General features: G+C 37.4%; 1 protein-coding gene across 3 annotated transcripts in view; it reads left to right on the forward strand.

Moving 5' to 3' along the window:
* Nucleotides 1-16,048, forward strand: part of osbpl8 (oxysterol binding protein-like 8) — a 115,371-nt gene that overhangs the window by 86,802 nt on the left and 12,521 nt on the right. For all 3 annotated transcript variants that reach the window (XM_056456214.1, XM_056456215.1, XM_056456216.1), the window contains 13 exons: nt 3,210-3,413; nt 4,809-4,893; nt 5,469-5,628; nt 5,840-6,065; nt 6,548-6,732; nt 9,307-9,388; nt 9,474-9,572; nt 10,063-10,159; nt 11,036-11,134; nt 13,564-13,661; nt 14,505-14,594; nt 14,727-14,863; nt 15,003-15,188. In XM_056456214.1, coding sequence (XP_056312189.1) covers nt 3,210-3,413; nt 4,809-4,893; nt 5,469-5,628; nt 5,840-6,065; nt 6,548-6,732; nt 9,307-9,388; nt 9,474-9,572; nt 10,063-10,159; nt 11,036-11,134; nt 13,564-13,661; nt 14,505-14,594; nt 14,727-14,863; nt 15,003-15,188 — 1,748 coding nt within the window. The remainder of the gene's footprint in view (nt 1-3,209; nt 3,414-4,808; nt 4,894-5,468; nt 5,629-5,839; nt 6,066-6,547; nt 6,733-9,306; nt 9,389-9,473; nt 9,573-10,062; nt 10,160-11,035; nt 11,135-13,563; nt 13,662-14,504; nt 14,595-14,726; nt 14,864-15,002; nt 15,189-16,048) is intronic.

Raw genomic sequence — 16,048 nt, forward strand, 5'->3', positions numbered from 1 at the left:
CTTAATTAGTCTTAAAAGGTCTTAAAGTGAAAATAAAGCCTTAATTAGTCTTAAAAGGTCTTAATGTGAAAATAAGGCCTTAATTAGTCTTAAAAGGTCTTAATGTGAAAATAAGGCCTTAATTAGTCTTAAAAGGTTTTAAGATTTAAAATTTTAAGATCTTAAAATTTTAAGACTTTAAAAAAAAAACTAATGTTACACACACACCGTTTGCTATATGGATTGCAAAAACTTTGAAGCTCAATTTCTCAAAATCCTTCAGAACGCAGATCCTTATAATTCCAAGGTGACGATATGTTTGAGAATTAACAATAATAATAGCCTACTCATATTAACCTTTGTTTTACATCTAAAGAATCGTGAGAAAGAATCGTGATCTTGATTTTAAGCAAAAAAAATCGTGATTCACATTTTAGCCAGAATCGTGCAGCCCTAACTTTACAATTGGTCTTAAATTTCATTGTCCTGTATAAGTCTGAAATTTCATTCTTGATGGTCTTAAAAAGGTCTTAAAAGGTCTTAAATTCACTGAAATATTGTCTTGTAGGTCTTAAATCATTTTGACCGGGTCTTCATTTTTCTTTGCTTATGTAAAGCTACCCAATTGATCCAGCACACATCCAATCATCAACAATATCTTATGTCATAACATCTTAAGTCCATAACATCTCAATAAAACTTTCAGCAATACTCCATTTATAACTAATATTATTATTATAATATATATTAATATTATTATTATATTATTGTAGTCTGTTGTGGATACATTATTTGAATAAAGTTTGTGTTTGCAAACTAGGGTCTGCTTGATTTGACACGTTATTCAAAATATGTAGAAATAGGAAAAATAGTAATTAGTTTCTTGATTAGGCAAGTAATTTATTTTATTTATATTATTTAAAAAATCCTTTGTGTTTAGCCCTATATAAGTCTGAAATTTTCATTCCTGATGATCTTAAAAAGGTCTTAAAAAGTCTTAAATTTGAGTTGGTGAAACTGGAGGAACATTTATTCTGGAGCTTTTAGTCCGGCTGATTGGTTGCGGTTTGCTTTGAGTGATTGAGCATTGAGCGTGTTAATAATGCATGTTTTATAATGCACGCTTCACATAAAAGCTCTCAAAATGCTCTCATTCTTCATTGCTTCTCTTTAGTAATGCGTCCACAGTGTGTGGCATTACAGCAAGACACCGCAGGCACTTTTCTTTCTATTTAGTCTGCTGTCAATTTTGAGTTTCCGGGTTTTCGTTTCAGTCTAATGGAAGGGAAGCATTCACACAGAACGATTCTTTACAGTTTAAAATGATTTATTTATATCTCGATTACTACAGTTCAATTCAAGTTTACTCGTATAGCTCTTTTCACAGCAATCATCGATGCACATTATTACATTGCAAACAAATACAAAGCTGAAAAAGTTAGGGTGTTGTGCAGGCCCGGATTAAGAATACAGAGGCCTCTGGGCACAATGTCTTGTAGGACCCCCTACCTGGCCGCACCCCTATAGTTAAATTAAAAAGTAAGATTGATATAATATTTTTAAAATCAAATTAATCTATAATGTATTGCCCAGCATTTTCAAAATAAATGATATATACTACATATATTTCTAGTCTACAAAGATTTAAAGGCCTCATAGTTTACCTCTTTTTTATGATGTAATATTAATATTATGGTTGTTCTGAGTGTGCCAGTTTAGGTTCAGTTTAAAACACAATTCAGATTTGTTTATTATAATGTGTTAAAAAGTGTCATGTTGGGGGCGTGTCCACAGTTCGCTGATTTAGGGGTGTGTTGCTTCACATGTAGATTAGTTTCAGCTTCCCGCCCAACGTAACAAGGGGGCGGAGCCATGAGCTCACCCGCTCTGCATTTGCAACAGAGTCTGACAGGCAGACAGAGAAGGAGCTTGAGTGAGAGGATCACCATTCAGTCGTACATGTACGACTCGGACACAGACTAAGCAGAGAGTACAAAATCATTTGTGTCTTTGTACAGTTTTACAGCCAACTGTGTGCTAGTTTCAAGTGCTGAGCTTGTACACAGAAACTAATAACCATGCACACTGAATTAACTTTGACTGAGGCACCGGATGCGCCGCTCGAAGCCGCGACACGGCACACCAGACACTCTCTGTGGCGCGGCAGATACATGAAGTGTCCCGAATCGCCGCGCCACGCATTTTTGAATTCTAAACATAGGTTTCTGCAGCGGTCTGCGGCGCCCAGCCGTCGACTTGAGTATACCCTGATAGAAACCGATGTTTAGAATTCTAAAACGCATGCTAGTTAAGATCACAAGGAGCTTCTGGGATCGCGAGAAATGCAAACGGCTGAAGTATACGGTAGACTCAATGAGAAGTACACATGTTTGCAAACCTACCTAAAGATACAACCAATAATTCCGATTAGAGCGATAATGTGGAGAATATTGCTCTTGTGTTGAGCCCAATGAGCCTTACATCTAAAAATAGAGCTAGGGTGTTCCTTTAGTGATATCGCTTCGACTCACGCTGAAAATGGCGGACGTGAATCAACAAACTGAGGATATGATGACGCGCCTGTCAATCAATATTGGTGGGCGGGGGGACCCCTCTCCTACATCAGGTTGCGGTCGATTTGAAAACAGCTCCAATTGGTCCACCGTTTTTTATGTTGTTAAATTGAAAAAAAGCACTGGGTGTGCTTATATCACCCCAATATGACAGTCTATACACCATACATGCACATATGTCTGTCCAAACAGCTTGAAAAGTAGATTTTATACCATAGGTGCCCTTTAACCTATTTTTAAAGAATATATAAAAAATATATACCCAAAACCCCCTCTGTAAAAAAGATGTCAAAAAAGAAACCAGAAATGTCAGCGCATTAGCAGATGTCTGATAAGATAATGCCTCGTTTGCACATTTAAACACACTATTTAAAAAGCTTGTAATACACATGCAATGCAATTCTTAATGTTATCAATGAGCTGTGCAAGTGTTCCGCTCTTAGCTGATATTATTACTCTGTCTTTTCTTTAGTAAAACTAACCGGACCAAAACAGGATTAAAAGTGAACAGCACTCTTCATTTTGCCATCTTCACGTCTCTGCTGGATTTAAGAGCTGATGTTAATTATCGCAGTGATGCATTGATGAAGTGATCAAATTCAGCAGGTCTTCAGCTTTGGCTCCTGTAATGAGACAGTGGTGTGTTTTATTTTCCAGATCCGGGGCACGCTGAAGAGCTGGACGAAGCTGTGGTGTGTGCTGAAGCCTGGCGTCCTGCTCATCTATAAGACTAATAAGAACGGACAGTGGGTCGGGACGGTCCTGCTCAACGCCTGCGAGCTCATCGAGAGACCGTCCAAGAAGGATGGCTTCTGCTTTAAACTCTTTCATCCGCTGGAACAGTCCATCTGGGCCGTCAAGGTATGAGGAGAGTTCTCCTCAGCATCTATAGATTTGTTTTGGTTTGTTGACAGTTGGCACGGTGGCTCAGCGGTTAGCACTGTCACCTCACAGCACCTCATGGGCGTTTCTGTGTGGAGTTTGCATGTTCTCCCCGTGGCATGGGTTTCCACCTGGTGCTCTGGTTTCCCACACAGTCCAAACACATGCGATATAGGGGAATTGATGAACTAAATTGGCTGTAGTGTATGAGTGTGTGTGTGAATGAGTGTGTATGAGTGTTTCCCAGTACTGGGTTGCAGCTGGAAGGGCATCCGCTGTGTAAAATATGCTGGAATAATAATAATAAATATCAGATGAACCATAAATTATACATTATATAAATAAGTTTATTTTTTAGCATGTAAAATAGCTGACTTTTATTTGTTCACAGTTTAGCATTTATTTCTGAGATGCAAACCTGAATTTTCAGCATCATTACTGTGTCATCCTTCAAAAATCACTTTAATATCAAACATTTATCAGGATTTACTTCTTTTCAGAGATCTTTGATTAATAGAGTTAAAGGGAACTTTAAAAAATGACATCTTTTGTGACATTATAAATGTCTTTTATTGTTAGTTTTGATAAATGCATTATAAAAAATTAAAGCCTTCATAAAAAATTAAAAAATTACAGACGATAAACCTTTTAATGTGTATTAACAGGGTGTCCGCGGGGTCTTAAAGAGTATTAAAAGTTGATCAATTATTTATGAGAAAATTAAAGGTATTAAAAAGTCTTTTTACATTTAAGATCTCGTAAAATTAGGCTTTTAAATACATTTAAGGGCCATAACTTTCCCAAATGTTTGACTGCAAAAAAGCATAAATATATTCGTTTTCCTGCTAATATTAACAACGGCGTGATTGGTTCAGGCTGGGGCACGTCCCGGCCAAGCTCCTCAGTCCAGGTGATGTCATGTAGTTTGTGACAAATGCAGGAAGGTGATGTGACGCTCTCCACATGTAGTGAAACTACAGAGCGAAACAGATGGGAAAATGTCACTTTGGGTACTCCTGATTGGAGAAAGACGAGTTTAAACAGTGGCTGAAGCCTGTCACTGAAAACATCCGCGTAATTTAATCTTTCAAGCTTTGTTTCTTCCAAGCTTATCCGAGTTCTGTTGCACGGTTGTGCTTCATTGATTTATTTAACTACAACAGTTTATTAGCAACTGATTGTTAAGTTAAAGGTTTGATACTGATTAGAAGTTGAAGTGGCGATGAGGTAAAAATATTCTGAGAAGGGCTTTAAAAAGGTATTGATATTACCTTTAGGATTCCTGCATATACCCTGATATTAAATACTCTATATTTTATTAAACAATAGAATATATATGTGTTATACTCCGTGTTTATTGTGTCTCTACTAAAGGGTCCTAAAGGTGAAGCTGTGGGGTCGATCACACAGCCATTACCCAGCAGCCACCTGATCTTCAGAGCGGCTTCAGAGTCAGACGGTGAGACACATTCTCTCTCTCTCTCTCTCTCACACACATGCAACTGTAAATTCACACACACACACACACACATATACAATGTATATATTATCTGGCAGCTACCTCTCTGCAACTCTCACGTGGTCGCCCACTGAAGCTAAGCACGGCTGCGCCTGGTCAGTACCTGGATGGGAGACCAGGTGAGGTTGCTGCCGGAAATGGTGTTAGTGAGACCAGCAGGGGGTGCCAACCTGCGATCTGTGTGAGTCCTAATGCCCCAGTATAGTGAAGGGGACTCTATACTGCTCAGTGAGCGCCGTCTTCCGGATGAGACGTTAAACCGAGATCCTGACTGTCTGTGGTCATTAAAAATACCAGGATGTCCTTGGAAAAAGAGTAGGGGCATCCTGGCCAAATTTGCCCACTGGCCTCCATCATGGCCTCCTAGCCATCCTCATATCATAGTTGGCTTCACCGCTCTGTCTCCTTGTCTCCTCTCCACCAATCAGCTGGTGTGTGGTGTGGTCTAATTGGATGCATCAGTCTGATAAAGGTGTGTGTGTGTTTGTGTGTGTGTGTGTGTGTATGGTGTGCAGGTCGGTGCTGGATGGATGCTCTTGAGCTGGCTCTGAAATGCTCCAGTTTGCTGAAGAGGACGATGATCAGAGAAGGGAAAGAGGATCCGCCGCAGACAGCAGAGCATTCACACATCAACTTCTACAGTCTGCTGCGCGCGCACAATATGCAGGGCTTTCAGTGAGTCACACACACACACAGCTTTCATGTCACGCTCCTTTAGATCAATATTTTATTCAGATATTCATCTTTTTAATGCTGAAAGTTTACCGGGCAGTGCATTTATACCACCCAGTTTTATTAGACAGGAGGGCTGATGATTTCGACTTCAACTGTATATTGACGTGGGATATTCTTTAACGCAAATGTTGTGCTGGTGTGATCCGTCAAGGTTCAATGACAGTGACCAGTTTAAGGATCCCGATCTGTACTCGGACAAGTCGGACCGAGAGAACGAGCAGGAGCAGGAGGAGTGGGAGAACGAGGTGATGGAGAAAAGCGAAGAGAGCGACAGCGACACGTCAGAGCGACAGGAAGACTCGTACATCGACCTGGATCCCAACGAGACGCTGCGAGAAACCATGTACATCGAGCAGAGCCACGAGGAGCTCGGAGAGGTGCGGGAGCATTATAGAGCGTCTTCACAAGATGCATTTAACACTCATCAGCTTCTTAAATCCGTCAAAGTTTTTAATATTATTATTATTTGATACTAGTAATATTACTATTATTAGTATGAACATTTCTGTGTATTTCTGTATGTGTTATATCATCTTTGCATCAAATCGAATAATATGCAAATGAGGAGATTATCATAGTGAATAATTGAAGTGCTCGAGCACATTTGGCTGTAGTGAGGTGTTATTGACGCACAGATGCTAACTCCATACTCAGATTATTTTAGCGTCAGGCAGCTGGGCCGATGAAGTGGATATGACACAATCTGGTCCTTCAAGCTGTGTGTGTGTGTGTGTGTGTCGCTATGTGTGTGTCAGTTTGTGCCTATGTGTTTGTGTGTGCACTTGCATGTGTATCTGTGTTCGTGCATATTTTTATATATGTGTGTGTGTGTGTGTGTGTGTGTGTGTGTGTTTTCCAGGCCGGTGAAGCATCTCAAACAGAGACGGTTTCAGAGGAGAATAAATCTCTGATCTGGACTCTGCTGAAGCAGGTTCGACCCGGGATGGACCTGTCGAAAGTGGTGCTGCCAACTTTTATCCTGGAGCCTCGATCATTCCTGGACAAACTCTCCGATTATTACTATCACGCAGACTTCCTGTCCGAGTAAGACAACGTAGAGACACACAGATACTCAGTGTGTCATTCACTACAAATAATGCAACAAAAAAAAGATGAACCAGGGGTCTCCGATTCAGTTGCTGGAGGGCTGCTGTCATGCACAGTTTAGTTTTAACCCTGCTTCAACACACACTTACCTGTAGGTTTCAAACAAGCCTAAAGGATTTAGTTTGATCAGGTGTGTTTAATTAGGATTGCAGAGCTGCTGAGTTTGACGCCTGTGAATAAAATAAAATAAAATAAAATAAAATAAAATAAAATAAAATAAAATAAATAAAATAAAATAAAATAAAATAAAATAAAATAAAATAAATAAATAAACAAACAAACAAACAAACAAACAAACAAATAAATAAATAATAAATAAATAAATAAATAAATAAATAAATAAATAAATAAATAAATAAATTAAATAAAATAAAATAAATAATAAAATGAAAAATAATAAAATAAAATAAAATAATTAAAAAAATAAATAAAATAAATAAATAAATAATAAAATAAATAAAATAAAATAAAATAAAATAAAATAAATAAAATAAAATAAAATAAAATGAAATGAAATGAAATGAAATGAAATGAAATGAAATGAAATGAAATGAAATGAAATAAAATAAATAAAATAAAAATAATAAAATAAAATAAAATAAAACAAAAAATAATAAATAATAAAATGAAATAAAAAATATATATATAATAATAAATAAATAAATAAATAACAAATGAAATAAAATAAAATAAAATGTAACAGATTAAGATTAAAACTTAATAGTTTTAATAGCTGATTTTCTTTGTCTTTGCTATGATAACAGTACAATATTTGACTAGATATATTTTATAAAATACAAATATTCAGTTTAAAGTGTAATTTAAAGGGTTAATTAGGTTAACTATACAGGTTAGGTTAATTAGGTGCTATGTTCTGTAGTCAATAAAAAAGTTATTTCTTAAGTTTAAAACGGGTTGATGATATTTAATATTGAAAATATATTGATTTTTTATTTCTTTTATCCAAACTTAAAGCAATAAGACTTTCTTCAGAATTAAAATATTATTGTAAATACTGTAAATACTGTACGATTGCTCTGTTAAACAACAACAATTAAAATAAGAATCACAATTTCACAGGAGGGCTTATAATAATGTCTTCAATTAATAGTTCATTAATTAATAGTATGAATTGTTAAAAAATGGCACTAGAAATATATAAAATTACAAAACAAATATCACAGTTGCTAAAAAAAATAATAATAATAATTACAGGGTCACACTTTACAATAAGGTTTCATTAGTTAATGTTACTTAATGTATTTATTAACATGAACTAATAATGAACTAAATTAAACAGCATTTATTACTCATAGTTCAACATTTACTAATGCATTATTAACATCCATATTCATGCTTGTTAACATTAGTTATTGCACTGTGAGTTAACGAGTTAACAATGAGGACCTTTATTTTCACTAACGTTAATTAACATTAACAAATGCTGTAATAAATATTTTGTTCATTGTTTGTTCATGTTACAGGGTTTCTGCAGGGTCTTTATAAGTCTTACATTTCAAAAACTAAATTTTAGGCCTTAAAAAGTCTTAAATCTACTGAAATATTGTGTTGTAGGCCTTAAATCAATTGAAACGGGTCTTAATTTTACTGTGTCCATGTAAAGCTACCCAACTGAGCCAACACCCATCCAATCACTAACACTTAACTGTTAAGTAGTGACGTGTTGGTAACGTACGTAATACTGTTTCCGGGTCCAAGCCGCCACTCATTTGAATTGAGAAAATATTCGTTTATGACCGCTTTTATTCACATCACACTTTAAAGTGAATCTTATATAAAGTCATAGTGTACACAACAATCTCTGGGCTTTCTGCATCACAAATACCAAAATGTTAACAATTTATAAAGAAATGAATCACTTTCTGGTCATCGGATATTAAGCATGGATATATATATATATATATATATATCTATATATAAATTGTGATCGTGATTTTCGACAGTATTACAGCGCTTAGTAAACATTTATTATTACCATTTCATGAGTATGCCCATACAGTTTGATAGAGAGCTTGGACCCGGAAGCCGCTTCGCGTGACGTCACACTTAACAAGCGGATATATTTCAATAAAACTTTTCAGAAACATTTATTTATTAACTCTGTTTACTTATTAATATGGTTTAATTATCTTCCTTACAATAACATATGTTTTTATTACAGATGTTAAGTTTTTTTTAAGGTTTTAACTTGGCCATTAAAAAATCTTCTGGGGTTAGCCTTATGTAAGTCTGAAATTTCATTCGTTATGGTCTTAAAATGGTTTTAAAAACGTCTTAAAAAGTCTTAAATTTGACTTGATGAAACCTGTAGAAATCCTGTGTTAGTTATTAATGTATTAGCATTAACTAATACAACCTTATTGTAAAAAGTTACCAGCAATAATAATAAATTATAACTAGTATAATGCTAAGTTAATGAATCAGATTTGAGCAACTTATTGTTTATCATCATATTTTCTGTCTCGTAATTGTGTGTATTGATGTGAGCAGAGCGGCGGTGGAGGAAAACGCCTATAACCGAATGAAGAAAGTGGTCAAATGGTATATTTCTGGATTCTACAAGAAGCCAAAGGTAAACACACGGCCACAATAAACCCCTCAGGCATCTCAAATCAGTCAGTCTTTCATAACATCTTCATCATTTTCTTAACTGGCAGGGTTTAAAGAAGCCGTACAACCCCATTATCGGAGAAACATATCGCTGCTTATGGATCCACAGCAGGACCAACAGCAAAACCTTCTACATCGCAGAGCAGGTACAGAAAACTGTTTGTGTTTTAACCTGAGTCCTTGATCTTGTAAAAGTAATATAGCATGTACTGTCAATCATCTCAAGAACAAAATACATTAGTTAGTTGTTATTTGAATTAAATAGTTAATTAGAATTAGTTATTATCGCCTCACAGCAAGAAGGTCACTGGTTCGAGTCCTAGCTGGGTCAGTTAGCATTTCAATGTGGAGTTTGCATGCTCTCCCCGTGTTGGTGTGGGTTTCCTCCGGGTGCTCCGGTTTCCCCCACAGTCATAGAGGAAATGGATGAGCTAAATTGGCTGTAGTGTATGAGTGCGTGTGTGAATGCGAGTGTGTTTGGATGTTTCCCTGCACTGGGGTTGTGGCTGGAAGGCTATCAGCTGCAAAAAACGTATGCTGGAATAGTTAGCAGTTCATTCCGCTGTATATATTAAGTGTAAGTGAAATGTTAGATCTTGAAAGATTCCCAACCCTAATACACGCTCTCGTTTCCAGGTATCTCATCATCCTCCAGTTTCAGCGTTTTACGTCAGTAACAGGAAGGATGGCTTTTGTCTCAGTGGCAGCATCTTGGCCAAGTCCAAGTTTTACGGTAAGATATGAAATGAAGAAGTGAAGAAGATGTCACAATTTAGGCCGATACCTATAACCGATAACTAGGGCCAGACAGAATCTGCAGTCATTTTTTGTTGACATTTCTGTGCAGAATTAAGTAATATATATTCAGAATTTTTCCAAAAGCTGAGTTATTTAGAGAGTGTAGTAACTAAAAACTTACCACATATAAAAAATACAAGCTTTTTATCTTGTATTTAAGCTTTACAATGCAAATCCAATTTGATCCACTTGTTTGAGGTTTTCCTTCAATACTATTCTACAGCTGTGCCTCCAATGAACTCAAATGTTGTCAATTAGCCCAGTGTTTCCCAACCCTGTTCCTGAAGGCACACCAACGGTACACATTTTCAACCTCTCCCTAATCAAACACACCTGAATCACCTCATCAGAAGATTAGAAGAGACTCCAACACCTGAAGTTAATGGGTCAGATAAGGGAGACATTCAAAATATGTACTGTTGGTGTGCCTCCAGGAACAGGGTTGGGAAACACTGAATTAGCCAATCAGAAACTTCCAAAACCTTGACACCATCATCTGAGCATATTCAGAGGCAGAATAATCTTATTGTATGTAAACTTTTGACTTTCAAGAAAAGTTATAACACATTCTCTAAATCTCTCTCATTATTCTGCTATTAAGCACAACAGAATGTGATAATAAAACTTCCCTAAAAGAGCAAGAGTTTAGTCACATTAACATCTGACTGTTTTTAAATGCTCATGTGTCTTTTTCTACAGTGTATGTAAACTTCTGGCTTCGTCTGTATATAGCTTTGGTTTATTTATCTGTGCTTTGTTATTTTTGTATAACACACATGGCTGATAGTGCATTTAATGTCGTGTTTGTCAGGAAACTCTCTCTCGGCCATCTTGGATGGTGAAGCGAGACTGACGTTTCTGAACCGAGGGGAGGACTATGTGATGAACATGCCGTACGCTCACTGCAAAGGTCTGTCCACGAACACGTTTGATTCATTTATTTGGGATGACTAACACTAATTAAAGCAACACAGCATACAAATAATCGTAAAGAGCCCATGATGTTTCACAGTACAAGCGATGTGCAGATAAATACAATCACTGAATATCTTTTACAGGACAATATTAAAGGCTTAAATCAGTGCTGCACAAGGAAGTAAATAAATAGATACATAAGGGAATAGCTGCAGGTTATGGATAGAGATGGCATTGTCTTTTCCTAACATGCAGACTGCCTATTATTGCAGACACAGAGCAGTATTTGGCAATTTGCTTAGAGACTTTGTAATCCTCTCACACACAGTTTATGAACCAGGCTACCATAGATTCAAGAGTTCACACTTAGATATTGTTTGACAACTGTTAGCAGGTTCGGCATGCTGTCCCAGGAGAGAACCCTGAGCTCGGAGATAGATGAGCCCAGGGCTCCCGCCTGGTCCATAGAGCATTTGAGGGGAGTACGAGATCAGGTGGTTCTCGAGAGCTCCCCGCTGTAAAGGAAGAAAGGAGGAGAAATGGTGGATGGGGGGTTTCTTTGGAAAACGAAGATAAGAGAGTAGTTCTAGCTAGGCTACTTATAGTGAGTTGGGGTTTATCTGATTGGCTAACTAGTGAATGTAGATGAGTGGCCAGCTGCAGTCAATCATATCACGTACTCCTCTCGAAATTAGTTTGTGAAACTTCACTTAAAACAACTAGCTTTGTGTTGTAGCCACACCATTTCAAAGCATTTGCTAATGGTTGATATTTTAGCATACACACACACACACACATACATACACACACAGATACCCTCCACTAACCCTGTGCTGTTGTCTTCTGTAGGGACTCATCTAGGTATGTTTACACTTAATTTGCACTCATTTAGATACAGGTGCAGTTTCAGTTTAGAGTCTTGGTTTAGTTAGTGTTGGACAGTGTGGTAACACTTTATATGTCTTTTAATAAAAAGACAGTCACAGTAGCGGCACAGTAGCTCAGTGGTTAGCACTGTCGCCTCTCAGCAAGAAGGTCGCTGGTTCGAGTGGACCAGCGGTCATTTCTGTGTGGAGTTTGCATGTTCTCCCGGTGTTGTTTCCTCCGGGTGCTCCGGTTTCCCCCTACAGTCAAAACACATGCGCTATAGGGGAATTGATTAACTAAATCGGCCTTAGTGTATGTGTGTGAATGAGTGTGTATTGGTGTTTCCTAGTACTGGGCTTTGCTAATTGTGGGAAAAGTTCAATTTTAGTGTGTTGGCAATCGTAAAAACTGTAAGGAGGTTGATAACCAATATATATTAGCCTAAAAATATTTCAATATGTTATATTTGTATACAGTGGACAACTTTACACTCTCTCAAACATATCTACAATTGGGACTTTGGTTACTTGCTGAGTTATTAACACAGAGCAATACCACACAAAGAAAGGACGGACTTCGAAGGAATAAACAATGTGAGGAAAGCTTCATTATAGTGAACTGGATAAGTCTGAACAAGGCAGGCAGTCTGTACAATTACATAATCCATCGGCTTAAAGATATCGGTCAAATTTTAATATTGGACCTATAACGATAACATTTCAAAAAGCATTTATCAGCTGATATCAATATGGCTGCTGATATATCGCGCATCCCTAATATATATATATATATACATGAACATCAGGGTTTTCAAGATCACTAGAAATCTGTAGGCAGATTGGAGTTGGAGCTAAACTCTGCACGACAGCGGCCTCCAGGACCGAAGTTGCCCATCTCTTATATATAAATCATTAATTCATTTCTTTTCCTTGAGCTTAGTCCCTTAGTCGCCACTGCGGAATGAACCGCCAACTATTCCAGCAAATGTTTTACGCCCTTCCAGCTGCAATCCAGTACTGGGAAACACCCATACACACTCATTCACACACACACTCATACACTATGGCCAATTTAGTTCATCAGTTCCCCTATAGCCCATGTGTTTGGACTGTGGGGGAAACCGGAGCACCCAAATCCACACCAACACGGGGAGAACATGCAAACTCCACACTGAAATGCCAACTGACCCAGCAGGGACTCGAACCAGCGACTTTCTTGTAATGAGGAGACAGTTCTAACCACTGAGCCACTGTGTCACCCTATAAATCATGCTAATTCTTAATTCCTACATGGTTCTTTTTGATTATGAAGTGTTACCAGAGCCTCGTCTCCTGGAGACTTGAGCTTAGACTAGTTTAGCAAGCATCATGTAATCTGCTCTGTCTGTCCTGTGATGTGACTTTTGCATTAATGTCCATCACAAAACACACACACACACACATATTCACGCACAAGTATATTGACTAACACTAATATACACAGATATGTGGGTTAATGTGTGTGTGTGTGTGTGTGTGTGTGTGTGTGTGTGTGTGTGTGTGTGTGTGTGTCTATTAGGGATCCTGTATGGCACAATGACTCTGGAGCTCGGCGGTCAGGTGTGCATCGCCTGTGAGAAGACGGGCTACAGCGCACAACTGGAGTTCAAGCTCAAGGTGTGTGTGTGTGTGTGTTTGTGCATATCTGTGCGTGTGTTTCTGTATCTGTTTGTTCTTGTCTGTGTGTATTTCTGTCTGCGTGTGCTTGTCCATGTCCGTGCATCTGTGTGTGTATGTGTCTCTGTGTGTTTATGTCTTTGTGAGTGAGTGTGTCTGTGTGCGTTTGTGTGTTTCTCTGTGTTTGTTTGTGCTTCTATGTGTTTGTGCATGTGGGTGTGTGTGTGTGTGTATGTGTCTCTGTGTGTCTATGTCTTTGTGAGTGAGTGTGTTTGTGTGCGTTTGTGTGTTTCTCTGTGTTTGTTTGTGCTTCTATGTGTTTGTGCATGTGGGTGTGTGTGTGTGTGTATGTGTCTCTGTGTGTCTATGTCTTTGTGAGTGAGTGTGTTTGTGTGCGTTTGTGTGTTTCTCTGTGTTTGTTTGTGCTTCTATGTGTTTGTGCATGTGGGTGTGTGTGTGTGTGTGTATGTGTCTCTGTGTGTCTTTGTGAGTGAGTGTGTCTGTGTGCGTTTGTGTTTGTTTGTGCCTCTATGTGTTTGTGCATGTGGGTGTGTGTGTGTGTGTGTGTCTGCGGGTATGTGTGTCTGTCTATCTGCGATTGTGTGTGTCTTCACGTGCGATTATGTGTGTTTGTATCTCTGTGTGTCTATGTCTTTGTGAGTGCGTGTGTGTGTCTGTTTTTGTTTGTGTGTGTGTGTGTGTGTGTGTGTGTGTGTGTTATCGTACAGTAGCAGTGTGTGTTTGATCATTCGGAGGATCGGTAGTACAAAAACACAAACACATGAACAGTGAGTGTGTCAGCCTCATGATGGATGTGTGTGTGTGTGTGTGTGTGTGTTTCAGCCGTTTCTCGGCAGCAGCGACAGCGTCAATCAGATCAGCGGGAAGATCAAACTGGGGAAAGAGGTGCTGGCCACATTGGAGGGCCACTGGGTGAGTGTTCATCCATCTATCACTGAGTAAATCACTCTATCATGATCAGCGTGAGCGAGGATTTACACACTTCTGTTCAATAATAATCAATAAATCATGTTATGATGAGTTTACCCAACTATTGCTCTGCAGGACAGTGAAGTGTTCATCAATGATAAGAAGACGGGAGAGCTGGAGACCTTCTGGAACCCGACGCCTGAGCTCAGACAGCAGAGACTGACCCGCTGCACCGTCCCTCCAGAAGAACAAGCCGAGTTTGAGTCTGAAAGGTAACACTGAGCCCTCCTGATCATCCGGTGTGCTGATATTTTATCCCACCCATCCCATCAGATTAAGCTGCCAGCACTGCAAAACAAGCCTTTCCTACTTATTCATTTGTAAATCAAGAGGCACGCTCTCTTCCTGCAGGCTCTGGCAGCACGTCACCCGCGCCATCAATAATAAAGACCAGACGGAGGCCACCAATGAGAAGTTCATCCTGGAGGAGGCGCAGAGGAAAGCGGCCCGCGAGCGCAAGGCTAAGTGTGAGGAGTGGACGCCGGCGCTGTTCGAGCAGGACCCCGCAACCGGAGAGTGGCATTACCGATACGCTGAGTAAGAGCATGTATAGATGAAGTCAGAATTATTCACTTGATTAGAGAGTTAGTTTTTAATTATTGATCTTTAATTAAACAATTGTTTATTATTATATTTTTATCTTTATATACTGTCATTTTGTTTGTTTATTTATTTATTATCATTATACATTTTTATTAGTTTTATTTACAGTTATTTGATTAATTATGAATATAAATATAATTTATTTTGTCTTTCTTTAGCATTGTTAAAATGGCCAGTCTGTCGACTTGTTTCAATGTGTTTCGTGATTAATAGTTAATAAAAAGATGCAATAAAAACATTAAACAATTAAATCTAGAAAACAATTGAAATATAAAAAGCTGTACATCTAAATTATTGATAAATAAACACTAATATATTTATTAATAAATAAATAATTACTGATAGAAAACTCCTAATATTTAATGAATTTGATTAATACATTTATTAATAAATAAATAATTACTGATAAAAAACTCCTAATATTTAATGAATTTAATTAATACATTTATTAATAAATAAATAATTACTGATAAAAAACTCCTAATATTTAATGAATTTAATTAATACATTTATTAATAAATAAATAATTACTGATAAAAAACTCCTAATATTTAATGAATTTGATTATATGTGATTTTTAATTATTAATGTAATCAAATCAGTGGATTGGGTTGAATTTGGGAAAAAATTAACAATTTCAAGGGCGGGGGATTATTATAGTTTTGTTCAACTTAATAATATATAATAATAATAAATAATAATAAGTTTGTTTGCAAAAAGTTAAATAAATAAACATAAAAACTAAAACTGTATTCATTTCACAGGTCCCTAAAAATTCATTATTGGTAAATTTA

The sequence above is a fragment of the Danio aesculapii genome, chromosome 4 (assembly GCF_903798145.1).
Source record: "Danio aesculapii chromosome 4, fDanAes4.1, whole genome shotgun sequence".
Classification (NCBI taxonomy): domain Eukaryota; kingdom Metazoa; phylum Chordata; class Actinopteri; order Cypriniformes; family Danionidae; genus Danio; species Danio aesculapii.